Source organism: Saprolegnia diclina (assembly GCF_000281045.1).
Source record: "Saprolegnia diclina VS20 unplaced genomic scaffold supercont1.4, whole genome shotgun sequence".
Classification (NCBI taxonomy): domain Eukaryota; phylum Oomycota; class Saprolegniomycetes; order Saprolegniales; family Saprolegniaceae; genus Saprolegnia; species Saprolegnia diclina.
This window is the reverse complement of record NW_008246071.1, coordinates 1,214,697-1,238,842: the sequence shown is the minus strand read 5'-3', so window position 1 is coordinate 1,238,842 and position 24,146 is coordinate 1,214,697. Positions and strand designations below refer to the sequence as shown.

At 60.5% G+C, this 24,146-nt stretch overlaps 10 protein-coding genes across 11 annotated transcripts; 6 read left to right on the top strand and 4 right to left on the bottom strand.

Moving 5' to 3' along the window:
• Positions 1-515: 515 nt before the first annotated feature.
• Positions 516-1,765, top strand: SDRG_02135 (hypothetical protein; the record flags this gene model as incomplete). The annotated part of the gene is made up of 8 exons (XM_008607704.1): positions 516-624; positions 667-822; positions 861-900; positions 948-1,102; positions 1,158-1,273; positions 1,316-1,454; positions 1,496-1,642; positions 1,691-1,765. The coding sequence occupies exons 1-8, from the start codon at positions 532-534 to the stop codon at positions 1,763-1,765; spliced, it is 921 nt and encodes a 306-aa protein (XP_008605926.1). The 5' UTR covers positions 516-531.
• A 21-nt stretch (positions 1,766-1,786) lies between these two features.
• Positions 1,787-3,256, bottom strand: SDRG_02134 (hypothetical protein). Its single transcript, XM_008607703.1, has 8 exons — positions 3,183-3,256; positions 3,033-3,127; positions 2,918-2,987; positions 2,507-2,872; positions 2,325-2,451; positions 2,093-2,275; positions 1,945-2,049; positions 1,787-1,899 (listed from the first exon to the last, which is right to left on the bottom strand). The coding sequence occupies exons 1-8, from the start codon at positions 3,233-3,235 to the stop codon at positions 1,810-1,812; spliced, it is 1,089 nt and encodes a 362-aa protein (XP_008605925.1). The 5' UTR covers positions 3,236-3,256; the 3' UTR covers positions 1,787-1,809.
• Positions 3,257-3,664: 408 nt separating this feature from the next.
• On the top strand, positions 3,665-5,840 carry SDRG_02133 (hypothetical protein). Its single transcript, XM_008607702.1, has one exon. It carries the CDS (start codon positions 3,806-3,808, stop codon positions 5,759-5,761), a length of 1,956 nt encoding a protein of 651 aa, XP_008605924.1. The 5' UTR covers positions 3,665-3,805; the 3' UTR covers positions 5,762-5,840.
• A 294-nt stretch (positions 5,841-6,134) lies between these two features.
• SDRG_02132 (hypothetical protein) lies at positions 6,135-11,507 on the top strand (the record flags this gene model as incomplete). Its single annotated transcript, XM_008607701.1, has 7 exons — positions 6,135-6,141; positions 6,186-6,531; positions 6,578-6,677; positions 6,728-6,796; positions 6,838-7,014; positions 7,060-7,197; positions 7,248-11,507. 7 exons carry the CDS (start codon positions 6,135-6,137, stop codon positions 11,505-11,507), a joined length of 5,097 nt encoding a protein of 1,698 aa, XP_008605923.1.
• A 25-nt stretch (positions 11,508-11,532) lies between these two features.
• On the bottom strand, positions 11,533-13,206 carry SDRG_02131 (hypothetical protein). Its single transcript, XM_008607700.1, has 9 exons — positions 13,178-13,206; positions 13,024-13,126; positions 12,444-12,965; positions 12,319-12,395; positions 12,127-12,271; positions 11,936-12,078; positions 11,796-11,889; positions 11,696-11,749; positions 11,533-11,650 (listed from the first exon to the last, which is right to left on the bottom strand). The coding sequence occupies exons 1-9, from the start codon at positions 13,189-13,191 to the stop codon at positions 11,576-11,578; spliced, it is 1,227 nt and encodes a 408-aa protein (XP_008605922.1). The 5' UTR covers positions 13,192-13,206; the 3' UTR covers positions 11,533-11,575.
• A 139-nt stretch (positions 13,207-13,345) lies between these two features.
• Positions 13,346-16,873, top strand: SDRG_02130 (hypothetical protein; the record flags this gene model as incomplete). Its single annotated transcript, XM_008607699.1, has 7 exons — positions 13,346-13,424; positions 13,475-14,157; positions 14,197-14,298; positions 14,344-14,442; positions 14,490-15,332; positions 15,377-16,285; positions 16,331-16,873. The coding sequence occupies 7 exons, from the start codon at positions 13,346-13,348 to the stop codon at positions 16,871-16,873; spliced, it is 3,258 nt and encodes a 1,085-aa protein (XP_008605921.1).
• A 143-nt stretch (positions 16,874-17,016) lies between these two features.
• SDRG_02129 (peptidylprolyl isomerase) lies at positions 17,017-17,687 on the top strand (the record flags this gene model as incomplete). The annotated part of the gene is made up of 3 exons (XM_008607698.1): positions 17,017-17,418; positions 17,470-17,594; positions 17,645-17,687. The coding sequence occupies 3 exons, from the start codon at positions 17,017-17,019 to the stop codon at positions 17,685-17,687; spliced, it is 570 nt and encodes a 189-aa protein (XP_008605920.1).
• Positions 17,437-19,256, bottom strand: SDRG_02128 (the record flags this gene model as incomplete). 2 transcript variants are annotated; one of them, XM_008607696.1, is made up of 8 exons in its annotated part: positions 18,823-19,256; positions 18,691-18,774; positions 18,504-18,641; positions 18,281-18,454; positions 18,047-18,232; positions 17,919-18,005; positions 17,736-17,874; positions 17,437-17,683 (listed from the first exon to the last, which is right to left on the bottom strand). In XM_008607696.1, exons 1-7 carry the CDS (start codon positions 19,243-19,245, stop codon positions 17,779-17,781), a joined length of 1,188 nt encoding a protein of 395 aa, XP_008605918.1. In that variant the 5' UTR covers positions 19,246-19,256. The 2 variants fall into 2 exon arrangements, with proteins under 2 accessions (XP_008605918.1, XP_008605919.1); XM_008607697.1 differs by lacking the exon at positions 17,437-17,683 and having other exon boundaries at positions 17,779-17,874; positions 18,823-19,245.
• A 569-nt stretch (positions 19,257-19,825) lies between these two features.
• Positions 19,826-20,658, bottom strand: SDRG_02127 (hypothetical protein). The gene is made up of 4 exons (XM_008607695.1): positions 20,449-20,658; positions 20,149-20,395; positions 20,031-20,101; positions 19,826-19,985 (listed from the first exon to the last, which is right to left on the bottom strand). Exons 1-4 carry the CDS (start codon positions 20,633-20,635, stop codon positions 19,861-19,863), a joined length of 630 nt encoding a protein of 209 aa, XP_008605917.1. The 5' UTR covers positions 20,636-20,658; the 3' UTR covers positions 19,826-19,860.
• Positions 20,659-20,881: 223 nt separating this feature from the next.
• Positions 20,882-23,078, top strand: SDRG_02126 (hypothetical protein). Its single transcript, XM_008607694.1, has 9 exons — positions 20,882-21,491; positions 21,545-21,648; positions 21,696-21,777; positions 21,837-22,035; positions 22,078-22,309; positions 22,357-22,432; positions 22,482-22,701; positions 22,744-22,881; positions 22,931-23,078. The coding sequence occupies exons 1-9, from the start codon at positions 20,887-20,889 to the stop codon at positions 23,033-23,035; spliced, it is 1,761 nt and encodes a 586-aa protein (XP_008605916.1). The 5' UTR covers positions 20,882-20,886; the 3' UTR covers positions 23,036-23,078.
• Positions 23,079-24,146: the final 1,068 nt, after the last annotated feature.

Genomic DNA, 24,146 nt, shown 5'->3' with positions numbered 1-24,146 from the left:
CCGAGGACCGAGACCGCAAGACGGACGATCGTGACCGCAAGTCGGACGGTCGTGACCGCAAGTCGGACGACCGTGACCGCAAGACTGACGACCGTGACCGCAAGACGGACGACCGTGACAAAGACCGTAAGGCGGACGACCGAAAGCGCGAGAGCGACAGCCGTCGTCGGAGCCGAAGCGCGGACCGTCGCCGGGACAGCGGCGACCGTAAGGCTGCGTTGGATCGCAAGTTGCCGGACCGCAAGGAATCGTCCAAGCGCAAGTCGCGCAGCCGGTCGCGCGGGCGTTCAGGCCGTGACGAGAAGCGTCGATCGCGCGAGCGCCAGTCGTCGCGGGACCGCAGCAAGCGTCCGTCGCGCGACGACGACGACCGTCCGAAGAAGCGCTCGGTCCTCGATCGCTTGGGCCCGAAGAAGTAGTCAACTAACGTTTTTCATTTTATGCACGTCCAATTCGTTTACATTGGAAAGATCGCAACTCGATACATTGATACAAACACGGACGGTGATCGAGCTGCGATCTTTGGCTCGGATGGAAGGGTACCTCCTCAAGCAAGGCCACGTGGTCAAGAACTGGCGACGACGCTACTTCCGCCTCGTCGACGCGTCGCTCGCGTACTACGATGTACGTACAACATCGTCCCGAGCGTTCTGCACTCAGCAGTAGAGCCACCGCCACGACGCCAAGCGTTGCGGTCAAATCGCACTGACCGGCGCGACCGTCGCGCTCGGTGACGGCATTGGCAGCCTCGGCGAAGGCGTCGCGTCCGCTGCCGACGAGCGCCGCTTTGTCTTTCGCGTCATCGACGGGTCGTCGCACGTGGTAGGATGCATTTGTAGGCCACCTCACGCATGGCGTAGGCGTACTACATGTGCGCCGAGGTCCCAAGCGGCTCGGACGGTGCGAAGCTGCTGGTGGCGTCCGTGGTATGAGCGACCACCTCGTAGCGAGTCGCGCCAACGCGGCGGCGTGGGTCGCTTGCGTTCAAGCGAGCATTCGCGCCGCATCATCGACATCGGTCGACTCGTTGCCGGTTGCTTTGTCGAGCGAGACGCAACTTTCAGCGACCGTCGTCAGCGCCAAGATCGGGACGTCCGACGAAGTCGCTCTTGTCCACCAACTCGACGGTGTACGACTCACAGCTCCAATGCCGGTAGATCTATGAGGTGCACTGCGAAGCGTCCGTCGTCCTGCCGTGCGCGGATGGCCTCGAAGAGATCAAGTGCTCATGGACGCTGTGGCACACGCGAAGCGACTTTGTTGCTCTCGATGGGTACGACATCCAGAGCTACACGCTCAACGACGCTTCGATTAGGCACCTACGCTCTCTCATTGCGGACGAGATGGTGTCGCTGGCGTTTCCAACCGTGCACGCGGCCGTCTCGTTTACGCAGCGCATCTCGGCGTCGTCTCTACCGGTATGCACAGCCGCCTTGGACGCATACGTGCAGAAGGTGCGTGCGTTATCACGCCTGCAGAATCCACCACCTTGTAGCTCTTGGCACGACCATTCATGGGCCGCCGCAACCAGCCCAGCGCCGAGCTCGTTCTCGACTTTCTCGAGTATGCGGCCCACGCATCGCAGCTGCCCGCTCCCCAGCGCAAGCACCACGCGACGCGCGCTCATGCTGGCATGCCCGAGGTATTACTATGGTTGGTCGCTGGTCTAGCGATTGCATGCATGCTGTAGCCAGCGCACGACAACGCCAAGAGCCGCATGGCCAAGATCGGTCGCAAGCTGCTCATGGACGCGGTTGCGGATTAAGACAGCGCAGGTGCAAATACATTGTAGAAAGGACGTGTACATTATTAGTCGGTCTCGAACTCTTCGCTGCCGTACGAAAACTCGGACCCTTTCTCAGGCGTTGGCGCGTCATCGCCGCCACATGTTTCCGGAACCTACCGCACGCGTCAGTCGTCACCGAGTGGTCAGTGAGGTCGCACTTCCTCCTCCTCCTCCTCCTCGTGACGGTCGTCGCTCTTCGCGTCGTCGGTCCACCGAGTGGTGCTTGGCGCGGACGAGGATGTGGATGGGACGCCCTTGACCGTCTACGTACCGAATAAAGAGGTCGTACTCGTTTGGATCTGGTACCTCGACATCGCGGCTGCTGTGCACGGTCGAGCGCAGTTTGGCGCCAAAGCGCGATGAGAGCGGCGCGTCCTTCTCGTCCGACGGGTACGCGCCGCCGAGCTCCTTGAGCAATTCGAGAGCCGCGCGGTGCTCGTCCTTGAGCTGGGCGAGGGATGTGCCGCGGGCCTTCAGGCTTGTTCCCTCCTGCCCATCATATCTGTCGTCAGATTGCACTTTCTGAATGTCAAATTGCCTTTTTGGCTTTGAGTTTCTTGTCCAGTTTCGGCTTGATGTCGTCCTTGCGCTCCGACTTGCGTGAGAGCGGCTTCAAGTCCAGCTTGGGCACGGGGCCCGTGACGACCGGAGCGGGCTTGATGCACCTACCCGAACGAATGCGTTGGTACCGACACGTCGCAAGTCGAGCCAAAAGGATACGGGTGCTCCTCCTCCTCGTTGTCGTCGCCGTCATTGACGTCGTCATCCTCGTCGTCGTACATATCCAGGGCGTCGAGGGACGGTTCTTGGTTGGGCCGGCGGCTGTTGGAGATCTCGGGGTCGCTCCGAGTTGTCGCCAGCAGCCGCGCTTTGCTTGCGCGAGGGTGCGACGCCTTGTGCAACGACGGCAGCTTGTCTTCGCTCTTGACACGGGACTTGGTCAGACGGCTATGGGGATTGACATCGCCCCACGTAGGGTCGTCGTCGCCGTGCTGCTTGGCCTTCTTGAGGCCTTGGAAGGCTTCGATCGTCGACTCGGGATGGAACGAGCTCTCCGTGGCCACAACGTTGTGCACCGAGAAGGGGCTGTACCACGGTCGTCATGGGTGCAACCCTGCCGAGTCTGCGTACCTCTCCTCCTGGTTCGACTCGCCGAGCGTGCCCATGTAGAGCTCCGCGGCCGTCAGTTTCTCGTGCTTCTCTAGTCGCAAACATGAAGCTGTCGACGTCGCTCGAGTCGTATTACTCGGCAGCTTCTTCTCGACCGCCGGATGCAGGTGGTTGGAGACCGTGGGCCGGACCTTGGTGAGGCGCTGCTTCCGCGCCGCCTCGGCTTTCTCCCTAGTACGATATGCGAGCATGAGCAGGAGCTCCAGCCATCCTCTCAGCCAGAGACATCATCTTGACCGAGATCGACGAGTTCCGGCGCGGGTCCGCCCAGTTGTACATGGCTGCAATGCTGCAACGGGCGCTATCAATAGCGCTTCAATATTTATTTTGGATCTCCATATTAGATATCACAATATGTATATCGAATTTCAGAATTTAAGAGCCGTCCACCAAGCCAGGCCCATGTAGCCAACCTCGCAGACGATCATGCGCGCATGAGACTGCGGATCTCGGAGCTTGTGCCTTGCAACGAAGGAATGTCGCCACTCGGAGCTGCAGTGGCACAAATAGCAGAGAACGCGTCGCCCTTTCTGAACTTACACCCGGAGGTCGGAATCCGAGTGGTGGGCGGTGGCCACGCGCCTGCGCTCGTCAGCGTTCGACGCGTATAATCACCAGCAAGTTCACGGCGATGGCCAGTCAGCCACCCAGTTTTGCTCGCCGAGCCAAGTACTGTAGCGGCCCATGAGACGGCAGAGTGGGACTTGAGCTCGTCGACGATCTTGGTTGTAACCCTCGCCACCTCGGCGCTTGCAGGCATCCGTCAAGAACGTCGCCCATCTCGCCCGACGCGTGTGTAGCAGCTCCCGACTTTGCACTTGGACGCAGCACTTGCCAACTGGACACATCATGGATCAGTCCTTTCCGCTGCGCACGACTTTCTTCCGCGGCCCGCCGCTCAACGAGGACGTGCAAAAGTCGCTGGTCGCCGCCGCCAAGGAGAACGCGGCGTCGCTCGTGCAGACCGCGTACAATGAGAACTGGCGCTACGTGCCGCCCGAGAAGGACGGTGTCCAGTACCGCAAAGACACGTCCAACATGCTCGTGTCGTGCCGCTTCCTGCGCTGCGCGACGGTCGTCAAGTGCCTCCCGTCCGAGCTGTCGACCATGGTCTCGCAGCCGACCACGGACGGTCTCCGGAGCTTTCTGAAAAAGTTCCTGCCCCGGGCGTACGTCGACGCGATCGTGCTCCATGTCCTCACGCCGTCCGCCAACAACAACGATTCGAAGACGGACTACATGAATGACAATGCTGATGACAGCAACAGCGTCATTAGCGTCAAGTGGGGCGTCGTCGACATTGGCATGGGCGCGCGGCGGGACCTCGTCGTCGTCGACCTCCTCGGCGAGACGACCGTGCCCAACACGCCGGAGCGGTCCCCGCTCTACATGTGGTGCGTCACATCGACCGACGGCAACAACGTCGGGTGTCTCTCGATGAAGGAGTCGCACAACCTCACGCGCACGACGCTGACGCGCGCCGGCCTCTTTTGGCGCCAGACCGCGCCGGACGAGGTCGAGGTCGTCTTCTGCGGCAGCTTCAAGAGCAAGGCCGCCAAGTCTGCCGGCGCGGCCGTGCTCCTCGGCCTCGGACGGCTCAGCGACATGGTCGAGGAGCTCCGACTGAGCTACATGCACTTTGCGCACCACTCAACGTGGGTCCGCGACAGCGACCGCACGAGCTGCCTCCTTTGCATGCGCAACTTTTACACGCTCCGGCGCAAGCACCACTGTCGCATGTGCGGTGAAGTCATCTGCTCCGACTGCAGCGTCATCAAGGCGGTAGACCTCCCAGTCGTCGGCGCCAACAAGGTCCGGCTCTGCAAGGTGTGCTGCGTGCGCGCCAAGACGAGCCCTGTGACGCCGCAGACGCTTCGGTCCGTCACGTCGCTCACGTCGTCCGACTTTGATGCGGAGCGAATGAGATCGACGTCGTCCGGCCCGCTCGAGTGCCAGCTCAGCGTGAGCCCGTCCGCGCTAAGCCAGAGCACGCGCAGCCACCGGTCGTCCGAGCCCGACGACGCCAGCAGCAGTAGCAACTTTGACAACTTCTCCACAAAGGGTCTCTGCGGCGACGCGATCCGCATGTCGCTCTCGCGGCCCGACGAGAAGACCAAGAAGCCCGAGATCGCCGAGTGGCGTCGTAAGCTCGACGCGTTCGAGCCGCTCATCGCAACGGGCACGTCTTGCGAGTCGATGTTTGCGCTCCTTTGCGACCTCGCGTGCGAGACGCTGAGCTGTCCGATCGCGATCGTGTGTCTCCTCGAGACGGACGGGGATGGCGTGCGCCGCGAGAAGCTCAAGTCGACGCTGGGCTTGGAGAACCATGCGCTTAAGAGCGAGATTCAAATCTTCATCGACCGCGTCATGGACATCTCGCCGATCGTTGTGCTCGACGCAGGTGTCGACACGAGCACGATGGCGGTCTTTGACCGCGTCCCCGTTGTCCGCTTCTTCGCCGGATGCCCCATCTTTGGTCGCAACGCGCAGCACCTCGGCTACATCTGCGTCGCCGACACGCGCAAGCGCACATCGCTCGGGTCGACGTGCGCGGCGACGATGGAGCGCCTCGCGACGCTCGCCTCGGCGACCATGGAAGAGCGACTGGCGTCCAAGACACAGACGCCGGCGGCCACGCACCCGCTGCCGCCCTCTGGCGCGCACGCGACGACCGTGCACGATGGCAACGGCGGCTACCACACGTCGCCGCACTCGCAGGCCGAGATTCGCATGCGGGACCTGCTCCTCAAGACGCTCATGACGCAGCAGCAGATCGCCGCCGCCAACGGCCCGTACGACACATAGACGACTCGAATAGTCTGTAGATAGCAGCGCGCTGTGTGTGATTTGTGTGGCCAACGTGACTGTATGCGTGCGTCCTCCACCTCGTCTTCTTTGCAGTCTTGCGGATGAGTGTTGCTCGGTGGACCGTGGTAGAGATGGGGACGAGGCGGATTGGCGCGCGCCCGTCAACAAGCAACGCGATCTGCCAACATCACTGCGGTGGTCTGTCGTCTGTCTGCAGCTGGACCGAAACTGGTTGCAGAACTTATTCGGTGCAGCTCGACCGAATGGCGCCACTGCATCTTACCAGCAACCATGTTGGAATCTTTGCGATCTTCCCGCAGCGATGCCATTGGTGGAAAAACAGCCAATCATATCCGTGCGATCTTGAGCGATGCCAGGTGCGCAGTCCGAGCGCCACGGAGGGACCTCATTGATGGCGTAGTGTGGCAGCATCCGTTCGCTGACGTCTTCCGGCTCGTATGCGCAGGCTCTTTTGCGACGTCGACGCGCGGCGACGTGGCCGAGCTCATGGACAAGACGATCCGGCGAAAGGTCTTCCGCATCCGCGGCAAGATCGCTGCGTCCAACCACCTGTCCGTGCCCGCCGAGGGCGATAGCCTTCAGCTCACGGGGCGCTACATCTACCTGCAGCTCCACCGTGCGCCGGGCGAGTCGGCGACGCTGCACTTGGACATTGTGACGAAGAAACGGTCCGCGCTGCGCCTCTCGCTTAGCACCATGTACTCGAGCGTGCGCAGCATGGGCGTGAACCTTCGCCTACCTCTTCCGTTGTCATCTAGTGCAGCTAGACCCGAGGAGCTCATGGACACGCAGACTAGGCGACAAGTGGACGGTGCTCGCGCTGGACATGCACCGCCTCTTGGAGCTGCATACGTCCGTTGCCTACAACCGCGAAGGCTACGATTACCTCAAGGTACCGGAGAGCCCTCGCATGCACCAGGGGCTTACACGCTCGTGGAATAGAGCGTCCAGCTCTGCTGCTCGATGAGCATCCGTGGCATCTACACGTCCGATATTCTCTACATGCCCGAGGTCGTCGACGACGATGCAAAACCACATCTGAAGCGCTGTAGACGCTGCCAAAAGGCATGGAACTGCCTCTAATCAAGTCGCATGCTTGGGAGCTGTCGTACGACTGGCACTGGCTTCCAAGCAACCAACTTGACGCTATCGACATACCCACACCGAGCAAGGACGTTCTGCGGCCGGCCATGCTCGCATCGCCCGCTCGCAGCTCGCCACCAGCATCGGTATATCATCGCCAATGCTTGCCTCTCATGCGATACCGAGGGTAGCCGCAAACGACGTCCTCTCCGCGAAAGAGGCCTGCGCCGTTGAAAGACGGCGAGCCTAGCACCCCGGCGCCCCTGCCGCTCTCGCAGCTCGAGCACGAAGCGCAGCTACAGACGCATCGCAGCGCAGTTCTCCAAAAGGTATAGTCCACGATAGAAAATGTATAGATATATATGGCATCCTCCCATAGGCCGATTTGATCTTGAAGCGAGCTGGCTTGCAGCGCCCGTTGCCCGCATCTGCCGCGCCCAATTCGCCGCCGGTAAGCCCCAAGCTCTACTACTCGCCGAGCAAGTACGGGCCGCGGATACTTCCAAAAGCCAACTTGATGTGGCCCGACCGCGTCCTTGCGCTCGATCGCATCGTGGGGCTTTCCCAAGCTTGCACGGGCGGCGCGCTGTGGTGCCACGCCTCCAAGTCCTTTCTGTACGCCAGCGACGCCACGCTCGTCCTCGCCGAGCGTCGTCCAAGCACCTTGGCCATGTCGTTCTTGCACGGGCACGACCGAGACATTCGCCACCTCGTGCTCTCTCCTACGATGCACATGGCCATCACATGCGAAGTCGGACCGTCGCCAGCGCTACGCCTCTGGTCTACGGCCACGTCGCGCTGTGTCGCGTGTCTGCGCGGCCACGTGCACGGCGTCGTGGCGCTGGCTGTCGGCGGCACACTGCTCGTCGTCGTCGGCAAGGACGCGCAGCACCGCACGCAGCTCATCGTGTACGACGCTGCGAGTGCCACGTCCTCGTCGACACCGCTATCGACGCTGCCAGTCGTCGCCAAACAAACGTCGGACTTTCCCATTTCCACGTTGCGCTTCTCGCCGTACGACAGCGACCGCCTCGTCTCGTGCGGCCGCGAAAACATTCGCTTTTGGCGCGTCAAGGCCGGGCACCTGCCGGGGTGTCCCGTCGTCTTGCACGAGTACGCCCGCGATGCGCTCTTTACTGACATTGCGTTTGATCTACCGAGCACACCCGGTCGGCCCGTGTACGTCTCGTCGTCGCACGGCACCATCTTGGTCCTTGACTACGCGTCGATGGCGCTGCTGTGCGTCTACAAGCTGCACGACGCAGCGATCCACAGTCTTGCGGTGAACGCGGGCTTCTGTGTCTCGGGCGGCGCCGACGGCTTCCTGCGCGTGTGGCCGCTGGACTTCTCCGACTTTTACCTCGAGGCGCGCCACGAAGCTGCGATCCTCTCGGTCGACCTCTCGGGCGACGGCCTCGAAGCCATAGCGACGTGCGCCAACGGAACGGTCGGGATCCTTGACGTGAGCAGCCACGCATACAGCATTGTGCAGCGCGCGCACACAGCGGCCATCTCTGCGATCGCGTTGAGCCCCAAGAGTGACGCACTCGTGTCGATCGCATTCGATCGGACGATCCGCGTCTGGGATGTACCGACGGGGCTGCAGACGTACGAGTTCAAGACCGAGGCGAGCGTGGGCACGTGCATCGCGCACCACCCGAGCGACGCGCGCATCGCGGTCGGCTTTGCCTCGGGCATGCTGCGCATCTTTGACATTCCGAGCATGACGATCCTCGAGACGTACCACCAGCATGTTGGTCCGATATTAGATGTCCAGTACGGGCTCCAGAGCGTCTACTCGAGCGGCGAGGACCAGCAAGTGTGCTGCTACCAGCACCACTCGTCCACCGTGCTCTCGGTACATGGCGCATACCCCATCACGAACGGCCGGTTCTGCGTCGACGTCGTCTTGCAGTACCTTGCGATCGCTGGCGCCGACAGCAGGTCCATTGAGCTCCTCGACATGTACTCGCTGCGGCGCAAGCGGTCGCTGCAATACTGCGACGGCAAAGGCGCCCCGATGCAACTGCGAATGCTCGGGTTCATCCAGCATCAGCAACTGCTCGTGCTTGTCGTATCGTCGCAGCGGCTGCTCCTCATGGCGCCATCGACCGGCGACGTAGCCCGGACGTGGGCGTCGATTGCCGACGGCAGTGTCGGAGACCTCGCGCACAGTCCGTTTGGCCGATACATTGTACACGGCCGCGCCGACGGCGGTGCGCTCAAGGCGCTCATGCTCGAGCACCCGCAGCAGCTCCGCCTGACGCAGTCGTTTGCGGGTCCGAGCCATGGTCTCCAGCGCGTTCTCTTCTCACAAGACGGCAAGTGGGTGGTGACGATCGGCGGCAGCGCCGCGCTGCTTCTTTGGCGCTTCCTCGGGTATGAGGACGACCTGCGCGCGACCAACACGGACAGCATGCTATCCGAGGCTGCGTTGGCGTCCATCGACGAAGCCGCCTTGTTTGAGCAGCACCACAAGAGCGACAACCAGCTCCTCGGCGACACCTCCGAAGACGAAGACGAGGACGGTGGTGTGCCGCGACAGCTCGTACCGACGCCGACGCAGCGTCCGTCACGGCGCAAGTCCATCTCGGAGCTGCCGCCGAGTCCGATTGTCTTGTCTGACATTCCATGGAGACCCGTCATGACGCGCGTACGTGGCTTCAACGTGGACGCGACGTCGCCTGTCGTGTGGTCGGCAGCGCACCAAACGCTCGTCCGAGCGGTGGGCTCCCGCGTCGTCATCGAGACGCCGTCCTCAAGCCGACACGCGTGTCGACAAGCGTCATCTCGCGTCCTCGGGCTCGCCCTCGGCCCAGCCCAAGACGTTGTTGTCTACTGGGACGCAACGCCGTCGCTGACGTTTGTTTCGCTGAATGACGCCATGACGATGACGACAACGTCCGTCGACGCGTCTGTCCGGTCCGTTGCGTTTGAAAGCTCACGTCGCGTCTGGTGCATTGCTGGCGGCGACCTCTTGCTCCTCGATACCGAGACCATTGTAGCGTCCATAGCTTTATTGAGCGACGCGCCTTGCCAGATCGAGTGGCTCGGCCATACGACGGTCGACGTCGTCACAGCCCACCCCGTCCAGTTCTGGAAGTGGACTGGCCACGCCATCGTTGCTGTGCCCATCCGCACCGACGTCTCCCTGACGCTCATTGCGTCATCGCAGGCCCGTCGGCACTGCGAGTTGGTTCTGGGCTGGAGCGCTGAGACGAGCAAAGTGCACTTTTTAAATACTTCGACGACCTCGATCGTGTGCTCTGCGACGCTCCAGGCGCACAAGCGGTCCACAGTAGCCCATTTGGCCTGGTGCAACGACACGACGGTGGCCGTCGCCACGGCCGACGCGCCGTACGTGTGGCTCTACCAGCTCGTGTTGGCGGCAGACGGCGAGACGCTGGCGCTGGACGCGATGGAGCGCGACGGTCTCTCGCTGCTCACCAACGTCCCGCCTATTGGTGGCGCCATGAGCAGTCTTCTGCGCGTCGACGCGCCCGTCCAGTCGATGACGTGGCATTCAGCTTCGCACGCCGACGACTACGGGATCATCATTACGAGAACGGGCGCGGTCTGGTCGGTACAGCCCGCGGCTTTTACACGGCAGCTCCTCGACCTCACGCTCGCCGCGCCCATCACGAGCCTCGGCGTCCTCCCGTCCGGCGACATTGGTACGCTCGCCGACTCGACGCTGCGGCTTTGGGACGCAACGACGTTGCGCGAGTGCTGTTTTCACGCATCGTTGCCGCCACAAGTGCCGTCCGCGTTCGCGAGCTCGGCCTTTGGATGCGTCGTGGGCTATCCCAACGGCCAGCTCCGAGTTCTCTGCAGCGACGGCAGCAGCGTCACCACCTGTCAACCGTGGGCTCTCGAGACAGCTCGGTCCAAGAACTTTTTGCGACGGTACACGTCCGATGTCTCCACTGACGTCCTCTCCTTTCTGCGCAACGCGCCGACGGTGCTGGTCGGCAACACGCTCGGGCAGCTCGTGCTCCTCTCCCTTCCCTCCATGGACGTGACGTGGGTGCCTCTGCCCTTTGGCGCCCAAGCAAATCCTTCAACCTTATCGTCGCAAAACCATCCGCAAGTCGGCGGCCAGCTCCTGCATTGCTCCGGAGCCACCGACGCCATCGTCGTCGTGTGGGCGTCTCAGGCAGGAAAGAGCCACGTGCACATCTACACTGGCCACGGCTCGGTCTTGCAGGATGCGTGGAAGCTGCCACAGGTGCCGCCCGCCCACGCCTGGGGCCTCCTCTCACCGCACGAAGACTCGGTGGTCCTCTACAGCGCGGTCGGCGGCATCGAAGCCCGCTGTTTCCAACGCCGCACTGTGCTGTGGCAGTGCGCACTCGCTCCGTCCCCGACAACCGCGATCCTGCTCGACGACATGCTCTTGCTCACCTCAGCGGGCCTTCTCCACCGCCTCGACCTGCGCGACATGTTGTTGGCACCCATCGCAAGTATGAACTCGGTGCTGGCGGCCGCCATCGAGGGCGAACGCATTTGCCAGCGGAACGGAGCGCTGTACATCGCTGATGGCAACTGCCTCGTTCGCGTGGAGCTCACTCGACTTGCGCCAGTCATGGACCAGAACAGCGACGATGACGTGCTGGAAGATCGCGCGTTGGCCGAGTGACGATGCATGTAACACTAAGAACAACGAGCTCTAAACATCCCAAACGCTATAAGACAGTAGGTCGTATATTATGCGTGCAGCTGCAAAAGGCGGTCGACCAGCGTCGGCAGCGTCGTACACTGCTCTTCCTTGTTGATCACGTTCTACGCATACACAGTCGCATAGCCAGTCACAAACAGATGCCATACCAAAAGTCGCGGGTCGCTCGGCTTCATCCAGCGCACGTGGAGCCATTCGCTCGCCTAACGACATTTGTCACGTCATTATAGACCAATGGGTCGACCGTACATGGCCGTATTCGCAGCTCGTGTCGACGTGGTAGAGCGTATTCCGCACGGTGAGTTGCACGCGATCGGTGCTGGTGCGTTCGCACATGACGCCCCTACGTCACCCCGTCGCGTCATCCAGCGCCAAGAGGGTTCGCGTACTGCTGCTGCAGCGTCGCCACGTCAGCCTCGAGCTTCTCGTGGCTCGCGATGCGGTGCCGCGTTTCGCGCAGGAGCAACGCCACGTCGTTCTCTTCAACGGCAATGTCGACCAAATCGGCAATGTCGACCGTGTCCGGTGCCAGCTATTGCATGTCACGTCATCAATCACATACGAAGACGCCGTGTCTTACAGTAGCGCCTTGGACAGTGCCGTTCGTCACGTCAACCGTGAGGCTGAGCGTAAAGGTGCGGATGCGGACATGCATTTTGTCGCCGTCGCTCGGAAGCACGTGGATGCCCGAGATGCTCTGGACAAAGCCCGTCATCTGCTCGTACCTACCTCGCTCCAATAAGATCGTATTGTGGCGCTATCTAGAATGCACCAGCGCGCCATCTCGATGAGGTGCTCGTGTTTGTTGACGCGATCGAGCAGCTGTGCGTCCTCCGTGCGCCGCGCCGACTGGTGGCAGTATCATGAGGTGAACCAGTTCAATGCGATCGGGTATACCTCTTGCAAAAGCGCGTTAAGGGCCAACTCCGACTGCTTGGTTTGGGCAGAAAGGTCCAGCACTTGGTCTTCGAGGATGCGCTCACGGTCGTTGTCTTCCTGAATGCCTTGGGTCTGCGCCTGTACGAACTCGGCGCACGACATATCTTTCGGCATCTGGAGCTTGAACGTGAGTTCGAGCACCGTCTTCTTCTGCGTGTTGAGTCGCTGCAGCGCCTTCCACTCGTCACGCTTAGATTCGTTCAGCGCCGCGCGCGTCGCCGTGTCGTCAATGCGCTTGGTGAGCAACTGGATGCGAGCATTCACATCAGCAAGCATGGCCTCGAGCTGCGTATTGAGCGCGCTCCGGGCTTCGAGCGCCGCCGCAAAGTCCTTTTCTTTCTGCAGCATCATGGTCTTGCCCTGCTCGCGCTCGATCTGGGCGTTCGCTGCAAACTCGGCCATGGCCTCCGGTGAGCCCACCGCGCTCAGGTCGTCAAAGAACTGCTGCTTGATCTGCTTCAAGACAAACGCCTTCTCAAGCTACGAGCGCAATCCACAGCTCATCATCCTCATCGCCATCACCCGCCGCATCGCGCACCTCGAGGATGTCGTTGCGGATCACCGCCAGAGCCTCTTCGAAGCCCGCATCCAGCGTCTCTAGGCGCTTGTTGGCGACGTCATCTCGCGTCTTCTTGGCCGCTCTACGCATCATTGCCACGTCAGGAAGATCGCCATGCGCCATGGCTACCGACGCGATGTCCGACATGCTGCCTGTTCGAAAATTCAAAAGCCTCTGGCACGGTATCCGGATAACGCGCCAATCGCATGGGGTCCGGATACGCTCCGATCCAGAGGGTACGGATAATGTGTATCGACCGGATATGGGACGGGCTGCGATGACATCGAAGATTTGACACGAGATGGGCGATCGGTCGTTCTACGGCAGCGTCCCGCAGCTGCCGCAGCTCAAGAGCGCCCCGTCGAGCGCGGGCATGAGCGGTACGTGCGCCATGGCGTCGATGGTCTCACGTACCCTCGGCGTATTGCAGGCGTGAGCGTCCACTTTGAGGACCATGGCGACGTCTGGCAGTTTGTGCTGCCGTCGCTGGACGAGCGCCTTCCGCTGCGCAACATTGCATGGAAGAACCACCTTCAAGTGAACAAGACGATCGACCGCCTGTATATCCACTTCCACCAAGTGCACACGCAGGCGCAGCTGCTCAAGCAGCCAAGTGCGATGCCGACCGGTGTGCCCCCAACCGGCCTCGTCTTCCTCTTTGTCGTCAAGTGCGAGGACCTCGCGACGTACAAGACCAAGATCAAACCCGCCTTGAGCGCGTGGGTCGATCGCATGAACCTCCTCAAGAACGAGTGGCTCGTCTTGTACGTGCCGCTCGGGACGCAAGCCACGTCGTCGACAACGGCCGCCACGACTGTCGCGTCCCGTGGCCTCAGCGCATTTGGCACCTCGTTCCGGGACTCGTCCAAGGTCTACCGCAGGATTTTTGAGAAGCTCCGCGCCGACTTTGGCGACAAGAACGACCGGCTCGATCGGCTCTGCAAGATCGAGGTGCTCGAAGGCAACACCGTCGTCGGTGCCGCACCCGGCCAGCAGCCGCAGCACGAAGCGCAGTGGTCCGAGCTCCTCCTCAAACTCAAAACATGCATCATGGAGGCGTTTGAGACGCGCTGTTGCGAGTACGAAGAAGAGCTGCGCCTCCTCGACGCCAAGGTACCGCGTCATCATCGTCATCTCTCATACAATGTGCAGCGATCGCTCTCGGGCTGGGATTTCAGTTCGTTCTTTCAAGTCAAGGAGAGTCTCGCCTTGCTGTACAGCCAGACATCGCTGTACGATGACGCGCTGCGCCACGTAACTCGTGCGTCTTCGCGGTTCCTGCGCTCATGGTAATTCTAGTACGACGAGCTCGAGGCCATCTTTATGACGCTCGACCACACCGCGCTGAACGACCTCCCGGTGCTGGAAGCCTCGGACGCCATCTTCTCGTCGTCGCCCGTACGCCTCCGTCCTTCCACGTTGGTCTTGGAATTGCGTGTTTTTAGTTTGAGATTGACCTCGTCGTCGTGCGCATGTCGATAGCAGTCAACGCCGCGTCGCCGCTGCACGTGCGCTTGTATCTCTTTTGCCGCCAAGTCGCCATTCTGTACCAGCGCCACGATTACGTGGCCGTGTGTGCCCGCAGCTTGCTCTTTCTCCCGCAGTTTCTGCTGCTGTTGCAACTCACAAAATCGTTGCCTCCGACACTGCCGCTGCAATGGGCCATTGGCGCCGCGGTCGCCCTCGCCGTCTCGTGCGAAAGTGAGTTTGAGCAGTACCAGGTCTCGCGGCCCAAAGCCGACCAAGCCCAGATGACGCTCATCGCTGCGCCGCTCGGGGAACTGCTCTACTTTGCGCGTCGTGCGTGCAAGCGGCTGCCGCCGACGTCGCCGACCCCGGGCCGCCATTGGTACACGCTGTGCCTGCAACCCGAGGCGCTGCACCAAGTGACATACTGGGCCTCGGTGCACTATGCGACGGCGGGACGCCTCCGCTTTGCAGCGTTTCTCAGCGCCGAGTGTGCGCGCTACGACGTGGCCAGCGCCACGTCGATCGATCGCGCCGCGAGTTTGTACCTCAAGCACGTCCACCAGCTGCAACTGGACCAATGGGGCGACGCGCTGGAGGCGTCGATAGCGGCGATCGTCGACGTGTACAGAAGCAACAAGGACGCTGCGGCGGCCGCCACCATGTGTCTGCACTGGCTACAGCTCGAGCCGTCGATCGATCGGCTGCGCAAAGAGAGCGACAAGGGTCTTCATACGCTCTGGCTCGATACGCTGGCGCCCGTCACAACCGTGCCATTGCACGATCTGCTGCACGTGCTCCCGACGGCGTCGATCGCACTGGTATGCGTCATACTGTGCCAGCGAGATCTGAGTATCTTCTGTAGCCAACCATGGTGCTGCGGATTCGGAATCGTCTGCTTCGGCCGCTGCCCCTCGAGAAGATTGCAGTGGTGTTTCGTTTGGCGAACAAGGAGCCGACGGCGGACGAAGCTACACACTTGAGTTTTGTGCTACCCAGCGAGACGTTTGTCCTTGCCGGCAACGCGGTGACAAGTGTGACGCTGCACTCTGACGGATCGCCACTGACGCCAGGCCCGTACGTTGCGTCGCTCATGACCTGCAGCATGGCCAATCAGCTTCTGAGCCTCGATCTGGACACGCCGCTCATCTTTGACGTGTTGCCACTGTATGCGAGCTCCTTGGTGCTCAGCGCCGAGGCGGCGCCGCTGCTCACGCCTCAAATGACCGTCGGCTGGACCCTTCGCGTCGAGTTGAACGACGACGTCTTGGAGTCTGGTAGCCTTGCACTGTTCGTCCAGTCGACCGAGAAGGACCCGACGACGATACCGCTCGACGGGCATGTGCTTCGGTACGATGGCGACGACGCAGCGATACCTGTAGAAGGCCAACGCGCGGCAACAGGGAAGCTGACGTTGGCGCTGCCTCGCTCGACGCGTAGCTTTGCCATTGCTATTGCCGTGTGTCTGTCGCCTCAAGACTCGCAGGCGACGCTCTGCGCAGAGCTCTCGTACACGTACGCCCATCACAGTGACAGCACCCTCGTCTACATGTCTTCAACTGCCATCGACCACGCATTCGCCGTGCGGCATGCGATGCAGCTGCGCGCCGAGATGGCGTGTGTGCCTCGGTCCCATCAGCTCTTCCTCCACGTGCCGCTCGTCTGCAACGACGTCGCTCCGATCGAGGTCGACCCTTCCGCCTCTGCGCTCATCGTGTCGACTGACGGCGGCAATGAACTCAATGTGTTGAGCGAATCGCTGCCGTGGATCGAGGTACCACACGCGTCCTCCTATCTGCCTCTCAATCTCATTTCTTAGGTCGCTTTCAACCCACTGCGGCAGATGGAGCGTCATTTGCGCCTGCGCCCCGGATCACCCTTTAGCCTCAGCTTCGTCTTGCGCGTCGAGTGGGCCCGCATCCCGCCGCACACGTCAGCGGCGGTTCGCGTGGCCTATGTCCTCCATGGTCAGTCGTCGAGTCTGGACTTCCCTGTCGATCTCGTGGGTGCGGCGGCGGTCCATCGTCCGTCGCAGCCGCGCGCGACGGTCCGCGTCTCCTGCTTGAACGAACGTGAGTGGCTCGTGCAGGGCAAGGTCGTCGAGTTCCAAGTTGACGTGCCATCAAGCGACGAGACGCGCTTTGTGCGACTGGCCAGTAATGCGTGGGCTTGCGCCGGCAAGGCGTCGCAGCTCATTACTCCGGAGACGACGACGACGCTGCGGTTCAAGCTGCTGCCTCTGCGCGTCGGGAGCGTCCTAGCACCCACGTTTGAGCTCGTGCGCGCCGATGGGTCGCTCGTAGACATCGACGAAGCTGCGCTGCCGCCGTACCTCGTGCTCGGTACCGGCGCGTCGTCGTAGATCCCACATCGATAACTGAAGCCAACAAGACCGCCGATGCTGATGTTGAAGTTGGCTGGGGCGTGTATCCGGATGTCGTTTTATCCGGATTGGACTTGGCCCCACGTGAGTGGCAGTGAATAGAATCGAATTCGTTGCCCAAGATGCAAGCTACCCGTCGCACGCTCGGCCTCGCCCGCCACTTCAGCTCGCCCGCCAACCCCAAGGTCTTCTTCGACGTGGGCGCCGGCGGCAAGCCCGTCGGCCGCCTCGTCATCGAGCTCCGCGCCGACAAGGTCCCCAAGACGGCCGAGAACTTCCGCCAGCTCTGCACGGGCGAGGCCGGCATCGGCAAGTCGGGCAAGCCGCTCCACTACAAGGGCTCCAAGTTCCACCGCATCATCCCCAACTTTATGTGCCAGGGCGGTGACTTTACGGCCGGCAACGGCACGGGCGGCGAGTCCATCTACGGCGAAAAGTTTGCCGACGAAGCCTTCCTTCTCAAGCACCAGGGCCCGGGTATCCTCTCAATGGCCAACGCCGGTCCCAACACCAACGGCTCGCAGGTACGCGCCACCACTCTGTGTTCGCTGATCGTCATGAGTCATATTGCTTAGTTCTTCCTCACCACGGTCGACTGCCCGTGGCTCGACAAGGCCCATGTCGTCTTTGGCAAGGTCGTCGAAGGCTTGGATGTCTTGGAGAAGATGGAAGCGACGGGCAGCCCCAGCGGCGCGACCCGGTACGGACCTCGCGCTCTCAGGATAAGCGCTCATGTTGAAATGTTCGTAGTATGGAAGTCACGATCGACGACTGCGGTGAAATCAAGGCCTAAAGCCCCTCTTCTTAGACGTCTACCATGCGTTGAATAACGCGATGCTACCTTCCATTGTCGTCGTCTCCATGACACTACTCCGATTACGGCTTTACAAGCTACTGTAGCGCTGGTGCTCGTGCTCGAGCGTGAGGAGGTCGCGCTCGAGAAAGTCCGAGATGATGGGCGCAAAGACGACGCTTTGCATCTACAACAGAGATGGAAGGTGATGACGTCGTTGGGTCATGGTACCTGCGGATGGAACATGGCGTCGTGGCCATACTTGGAGTCGATCACGGACAGCGTCGCCGGCGTCTCGTACGACTCGAGGATGTTGACCTACGCGGCATGAGTTCGAGGTCACGCCCTTCGTCGCTTACGATCGTCTTTTGCTCATTGAGGGGCACGAGCAGATCTTGCTTGACGCCAATGATGAGGGTCTCGGCGGCAATGCGGCCGACGCCCTCGGCCAAGTTTTGGTAGCCGTGCCCGAGGTTGGTGAGGTCCATGGCCTTGGAAAGGAGGAGGTAGCAGTTCGGGTCGAACACGCGCGCAAACTTGTTGGCCTACGTCCCGGTTGAAACAAATCCGACTGTCCAAGGATCGACTATTACCTGATAGTCCATGTACGACTCGACGTCAAACGTGAGCTCCTTGAAGTGGCGCGGACCGCTGGGCTGCCAGTCAAAGCGCGTGTCGAATTCTTCGCGCGACCGATAGCAGGTCATGCCAAGCTCTCGCGCGACCTTCATGCCCGCGAGCCCGACGCCAAACTCGTAATTGCCGTCCTAACACGCCATAGCGTGAGCTGCGCAATCGCAAGCAAGCGCCTCGTACGTTGTACGCAGGGTCCGAGAGGATCGCGAGGCGCTGGACGCGGCGGAACGCCACGGTCCCCGGCGTCGTCTGCGACGTGCACGAGAGCGCGACGAGTCGCTTGAGGCGGTCGGGAAACAGCGAGGCGAATTGAACCGCCTAGGCAAAGCGACCATTTGACTACGTGGTTGAGATGCGTATTATGTACCTGCATGCCGCCCATGCTGCCACCGACAACGGCATGCGGTTTTTGCACCCCAAGGTGATCGAGCAGCATGCGATGCACGGTCGCCTAGCATTTCGATGCAGGAGGTACGATTCGAGATGAAGATGGGGCTACCATGTCTGCAGGCGTGATCTGAGGAAACGACGCGCGGTAGTGCGTGCCCGTCGCCGGGTTGATAGACAGCGGCGACGTCGACCCGTACGGACTGCCAAGGACACTGGCGCAAATGACGCGGAAGACGGACGTGTTGATGGCCTTCCCGGGGCCGACCATGTTTTCCCACCAGCCTGGGCGCGGGTCGTCGAGGTTGGACGCCACGTGAGACGAGTGCGAGAAGGACGGGAAGATCACGATCGTGCGCTCGTCCGGCAACGTCTGGTCGCCCCACTGCTCGTACGTCACCGAGACTTCGCTGAGCGAGCCGCCGAGCGTCAAGTCGAGGCCCGGGAGCTTCGCCACGCCCTTGTTGCGGCTCATGTGCGTCGAGAGCCAGCGGCGACGCGCGCTAGACACGATGGGCAACGACCGGCGCCACATCTGAATCCAAATCCAAACTGCCGAAATCGGCGTTGCTACATTCGTATCCGGACGATCCTCATCCGGATGCACGGTAACGTTGAAGCGCGTGCATCCATCTGCAGCGACACTGATCGGATCGACATTGCAATATTGTCATTGCTCGTGGTCTTGTAGACCGCAAAGGTGTCTCGTCCCAGAGCTACAAGGGACGACAACGTCTCCGACCGACGCTGCTTGTCTCTCGCGCTCCATCCGATGGTTTTTCGACGATGGCCTTCGGGAACTTGGATGGCAGCGCTGGTTCGATGATCTGGCTCCCTGACTGGTATCGTCGAAGAGTCGACCTCTTTAACCTTGGTTGGTTCGCGCAAGGCTTTATGTACACAGGCACCTTCGTCATGTTGGCAGTTCACAACGGCTTCAACGCTCACGCAGCGACAGCTTTCCCATTCAACCAGACTCCATGCGACCTAACTGCGATGTGCGTCGCCCCATCGCCCAGCATGTGACTCTGCTTTCTAGGTCGTACTGTAGTGGTCACTGCAAGAGCTGCGTATGCTGAAAGATATCCAGAGCTTCCAGAAGAGCTCGAGCGCCATGGAAGTGCAAATGCATATGTGGATGTCGAATAAACTATTTCTGAGGTGCCTCGTGGGCAGTCTCGATGATCGTCCAGAGCGCGTTGGCTGTCTCGTACGGCGACTGCGTCGGGCTCAGATCGAAATTCGAGAGCAGCTTGCGTTCCGGGATGTGAATACCTACATCACAAGTCGTCGACACGATTCGGAGGAGTCAAGACCTACAGCCTGCGATGCGGTCGCTAGAAAAGTCCCACTTGATGCCAGTGATGGACGCGTACACAGCCATGTTTTGCCTACGAGCGCTATGCAGCAAAGTTGCTCAGTTGACAGCGGCGCGTACCGGAGGCGGGGGACGTCCTTCTCGCGCGCCGCGCACTCGTCCATGTATCGCCGCTGGGCTTGCTCGTACTGCAAGATGAGCTCTTCAATGTGCGTCTCCGTCGCCACTTGGTTCTGCTGAAGTCCGGTCAGCTGAGCCTCGAGTTGCGCCTTGGACTGCGCGAGCTCGTCGAGGCGCCGGGCCATCTCAGCGCTATTGTCGCGACCTTGTTCATGTTGCTCTATTCTGAGGATCTCGGCGAGCGCCTCTATATATACGCACAGAGGTAGTATCCACGCAGGAAGAGAGATGGGACGCTACCTTCGACGGTGCGACGAGCCGCGGCCTGGCGCTGGGCAAAGGTCCCGCGGATAGAGCCAAACGTATCCCGAAGCTTGAGGAGGCGGTCGCGGTCCTTGGCCGCGTTCTTCGCGAAGACGTCGCCGACTCCTTCGCACATGGCCTTGGCCTCTTCCCACGACATGACGGGAGCGCCTTCCATGACCATGCTGCTCGTCTCTGCCAGGTCCAAGTTTGAATTTGATTGAACATGTTCGGAAATAGACTTACTCACACAATTTGATGTCGGTCTTAACAGCCTACAAAATGAAAGGCTCTTTTCTATCACACACTATTTTGCAAGATGCCAAGAGCCTCGTGGATTGGTCAAAATCACAGAAAAAAGATAACCAATGGCATCACGGCGTTGGCGCAGTTTGGTTGGATTTGATTTCGAGTCACTTTTTTTGTGCCACGACGATGGCGCTCACGATTGCGGACTTTCTCAAGGCGTCGTCGTCGACCGAGTCGGGCCTCGAGGACCTCGAGGTCGCGTCTGGCCTCGAGGTCTCTGGCCTCACGCAGCAGCAGCAGCAGAGAGCGACGCGGACGCCGTTCCTCTCGTTGACGTGGAGCAAGCGCGGGAAGAAGCACGTGGTCACGGACGTGACGCTTGTCGAGCTTCTCTCGGTATACGGTACGGTCAAGCAAGTCATCATGGGCACGGGCTCGCGCAAGACGGCGATTGTTGAGTTCGCCTCCGCTGACGACGCGGCCGCAGCCAAGGACGCTCTGGACGGTGTCGTCGTCGCGGCGATTGGCGGCAAGACCTTTCACATGGAGTTTGCAATGCTGCGCAAGGCGTACGAAGAAGAGTGCTCGTTCAAGCGCGTGCCAAACTTCGAGAGAGCGCGCATGGGCGCGGACCCATCGCAGTTTGTGCCAGGCCTCCTTGTGTATAAGGACTTTATCACAGAGGCCGACGAGGCGGTCATGCTTGAAGAGCTCGACAAGGGTGAGTGGCGCCGCACAATTCGCGCGCGCCAAGTGCAGCACTTTGGTTACGAGTTCAACTACAAGACGCAGTACGGCCTTTCGTCTTGGACGACCTCTGCTCACACGAGCGACGACGTGGTAGAAAGTGCGACGAGTCGACGCCGCTCGCCAACATGGCGCCGTTTTGCCGGAGCCTCATCAACAAGATGCCAGTCACATTTGACGGAACGCCCGACCAGATCACTGGTACGGCCAGTCTACATGTATGCACCAGAAAGGCTCACGAATGGTAGCCAACGAGTACCTCCCTGGGCAAGGCATTGCGTCTCACATCGACACCCACTCGGCCTTCACCGGTTCGATCGCGACTCTCAGGTAGACGTGTACGCGTCTGCCTTGTCCACAGCTCATGATACTGGATATCATCTACCTAGCCTTGGGCATGGCAGCGTCATGGACTTTCGCCATCCGGATGGTCGCGTCGAGAGCCTCCTCCTCGCGCCGCGGTCGCTCTACATTATGAACGGCGCATCTCGCTACCAGTGGACGCACTGCGTCCAGCCTCGCCTCTTTGACGTCATCGACGGTCAAAAAGTGCCGCGCGGCCGGCGCGTCTCGATCACGTTTCGCAAGGTCGGACAGAGTCTGTCAATCCACTAACGCGAAATGACGTAGCTGCAAACGACACCGTGCGCGTGTGCGTTCCCGGAGCAGTGCGACTCGCGACTTCAAGCCCCGGCTTTGGACGCCGACGCCAAAATGTGCCCCACAGAGACCGAGAAGCTCTACGTCCACGAGTTCTACGAGAAGGTCGCCGACCACTTCAGCGCGACGCGGCACTCGCCCTGGCCCCGCATCGAGTCCTTTGTGCGCTCGCTCGCCCCCGGCACGCTCCTCGCCGACATTGGTCCATCTCGACCTCCTCTCCATAGAAATGTTGACGATGTACGGTAGGCTGCGGCAATGGCAAGTACATGAAGTGCATGACACCTACGCAGAGCGCGTGCGTCGGTGGCGATCGCAGTGAGAGGTAGCGAGTCCAGTGTCCAAGGTTTGAGTTCACTAGGTTGATCGAGTAGCTTGGTCAAGATCTGCAAATCCCACGACTTGAACGTGATGGTGCTCGACGCGCTTCTCGTGCCGCTGCGGTCCGGCGTCTTTGACGTGGCCATTTCGATTGCCGTGTTGCACCACCTTAGCACGTTTGAGCACCGGCTCCAAGCTGTCAAGGAGGTTCTCCGCGTCCTTCGTGTCGGCGGCCAAGGCGTCATTTACGCTTGGGCTAAAGAACAAACCGAGGTCATACGAGCGAAAAAACGTTCTGTGAATGTTCTCGAGTAGGAGTCGCGACGGACGTTTGATGCGACGACGCAAGACTGCATGGTGCCGTGGAACCTAGATAAGCGCTTCGCCAAGGACGACACGACGCCATCCAAAGCGCCGATCGTCGTCCAGCGCTACTGCCACATGTTTACAGAGGTAGGCACTTCCGAGCGCAGTGTAGGATCATTTTGGATGCCTCAACTAGGGCGAGCTCGATGGGCTTGTTCGCATGAGTGGCAACGCTACCATCAACGACTCATACTACGACGAGTCCAACTGGGCTGTTGTCTTTACCAAGACGAGCGAATAACTCAATCCCACGAATTCAATACCTTCCACCATTCAAATGAGGATTATTGTTTTGTGCTGACAGGTATCGCTGCGCAGAGACAGAACCTCAGCACTGAACAAGACGCAACAGCCATGGTCGACCACCAGATCATATCGCTCGATGACCCAGCGCTTCCTTATTAGATCAGCTATGTCGCCGTTCTCTATTGCCAACTATCGCTTTGGGTTTGCGTCCCCAAACGTCAAAACCACTGCTGCATCTCTGCAAGACGATGTACTTGTAGTCTCACCCTCGTGGCATTAGCGTTACAGAGAGGCGTCACTTTGACAAGGTAGTGCACCGTGGTGGAGAAGGCTACAGAGCGCGAGCGATGCTGTAGCTGATAGCGCTAGCGTCGACAAACTGCAGTGCCAAGCACGCTCCACAATGGTTCTTGGAGTCACCCGACACGTCAACACGTCTCTCTGGTCGGTCGTCTTTGAAGGACTCAGCAACAAAGCAAGTGTAAATTGCAAAGTTTTGCGCATTCAACAGCGTCGGCATCGTCGTAACATCGCCTCCGAAGATTCTCGTTCAGCGCTACTAGTATGACACACACCGCTTCTGGAAGGACGAGCAACTTTGTTGTCAAGATGACGTGGCAGATTGTCAACGTGACGTGACGTAGCTGTGATATATTATCAAAACGGCTGTCCGGATACGCTCGCAAACGGACGCGACTTTATTGCGACTCTTTGTCAAGACGTCAAGACGTTGTCAAGACGTCAAGACGTTGTCAAGACGTCAAGACGTTGTCAAGACGTCAAGACGTTGTCAAGACGTTGTCGCGACGTCGTCGTCACACTTTTGTAACACTGTCGCGACGTTGTTACGACATTGTTACGACGTTGTCGCGACGGTGGTCGCGACGGTTGTCGCGACAGTGGTCGCGACGTTGTTGTTACGACGTTGCTGTAACATTGTTATGACGCTGTCGTGACGTTGTCGCGACATTGTCGAGCTGGTGATTGGCGGCGTTACCAAGCGCATGGACGAAGGCATGAAGGTCCGCAGCGAGATTCACGGACGGACCCGTCGAGTGTTGGTCAACGTCTGCATCAGGATCCCGCCGTCGGCCGTCGACATGAAG

Coding starts and splice junctions, on each gene's coding strand:
- SDRG_02126 (XM_008607694.1), top strand. CDS start 20,887: ATGGCGCTCACGATTGCGGACTTTCTCAAGGCGTCGTCGTCGACCGAG. Junction 21,649..21,695: donor AACGCCCGACCAGATCACTG/GTACGGCCAGTC, acceptor CACGAATGGTAG/CCAACGAGTACCTCCCTGGG. Junction 22,036..22,077: donor TCTCGATCACGTTTCGCAAG/GTCGGACAGAGT, acceptor GAAATGACGTAG/CTGCAAACGACACCGTGCGC.
- SDRG_02133 (XM_008607702.1), top strand. CDS start 3,806: ATGGATCAGTCCTTTCCGCTGCGCACGACTTTCTTCCGCGGCCCGCCG.
- SDRG_02131 (XM_008607700.1), bottom strand. Junction 12,966..13,023: donor TCCGCAACGACATCCTCGAG/GTGCGCGATGCG, acceptor TTGCGCTCGTAG/CTTGAGAAGGCGTTTGTCTT. Junction 12,396..12,443: donor TTAACGCGCTTTTGCAAGAG/GTATACCCGATC, acceptor TACTGCCACCAG/TCGGCGCGGCGCACGGAGGA.
- SDRG_02134 (XM_008607703.1), bottom strand. CDS start 3,235: ATGTACAACTGGGCGGACCCGCGCCGGAACTCGTCGATCTCGGTCAAG. Junction 2,452..2,506: donor AACGAGGAGGAGGAGCACCC/GTATCCTTTTGG, acceptor TCGTTCGGGTAG/GTGCATCAAGCCCGCTCCGG. Junction 2,050..2,092: donor ACAGCAGCCGCGATGTCGAG/GTACCAGATCCA, acceptor TTCGGTACGTAG/ACGGTCAAGGGCGTCCCATC.
- SDRG_02127 (XM_008607695.1), bottom strand. CDS start 20,635: ATGGTCATGGAAGGCGCTCCCGTCATGTCGTGGGAAGAGGCCAAGGCC. Junction 20,396..20,448: donor GGCTCGTCGCACCGTCGAAG/GTAGCGTCCCAT, acceptor GCGTATATATAG/AGGCGCTCGCCGAGATCCTC. Junction 20,102..20,148: donor AAGGACGTCCCCCGCCTCCG/GTACGCGCCGCT, acceptor TAGCGCTCGTAG/GCAAAACATGGCTGTGTACG.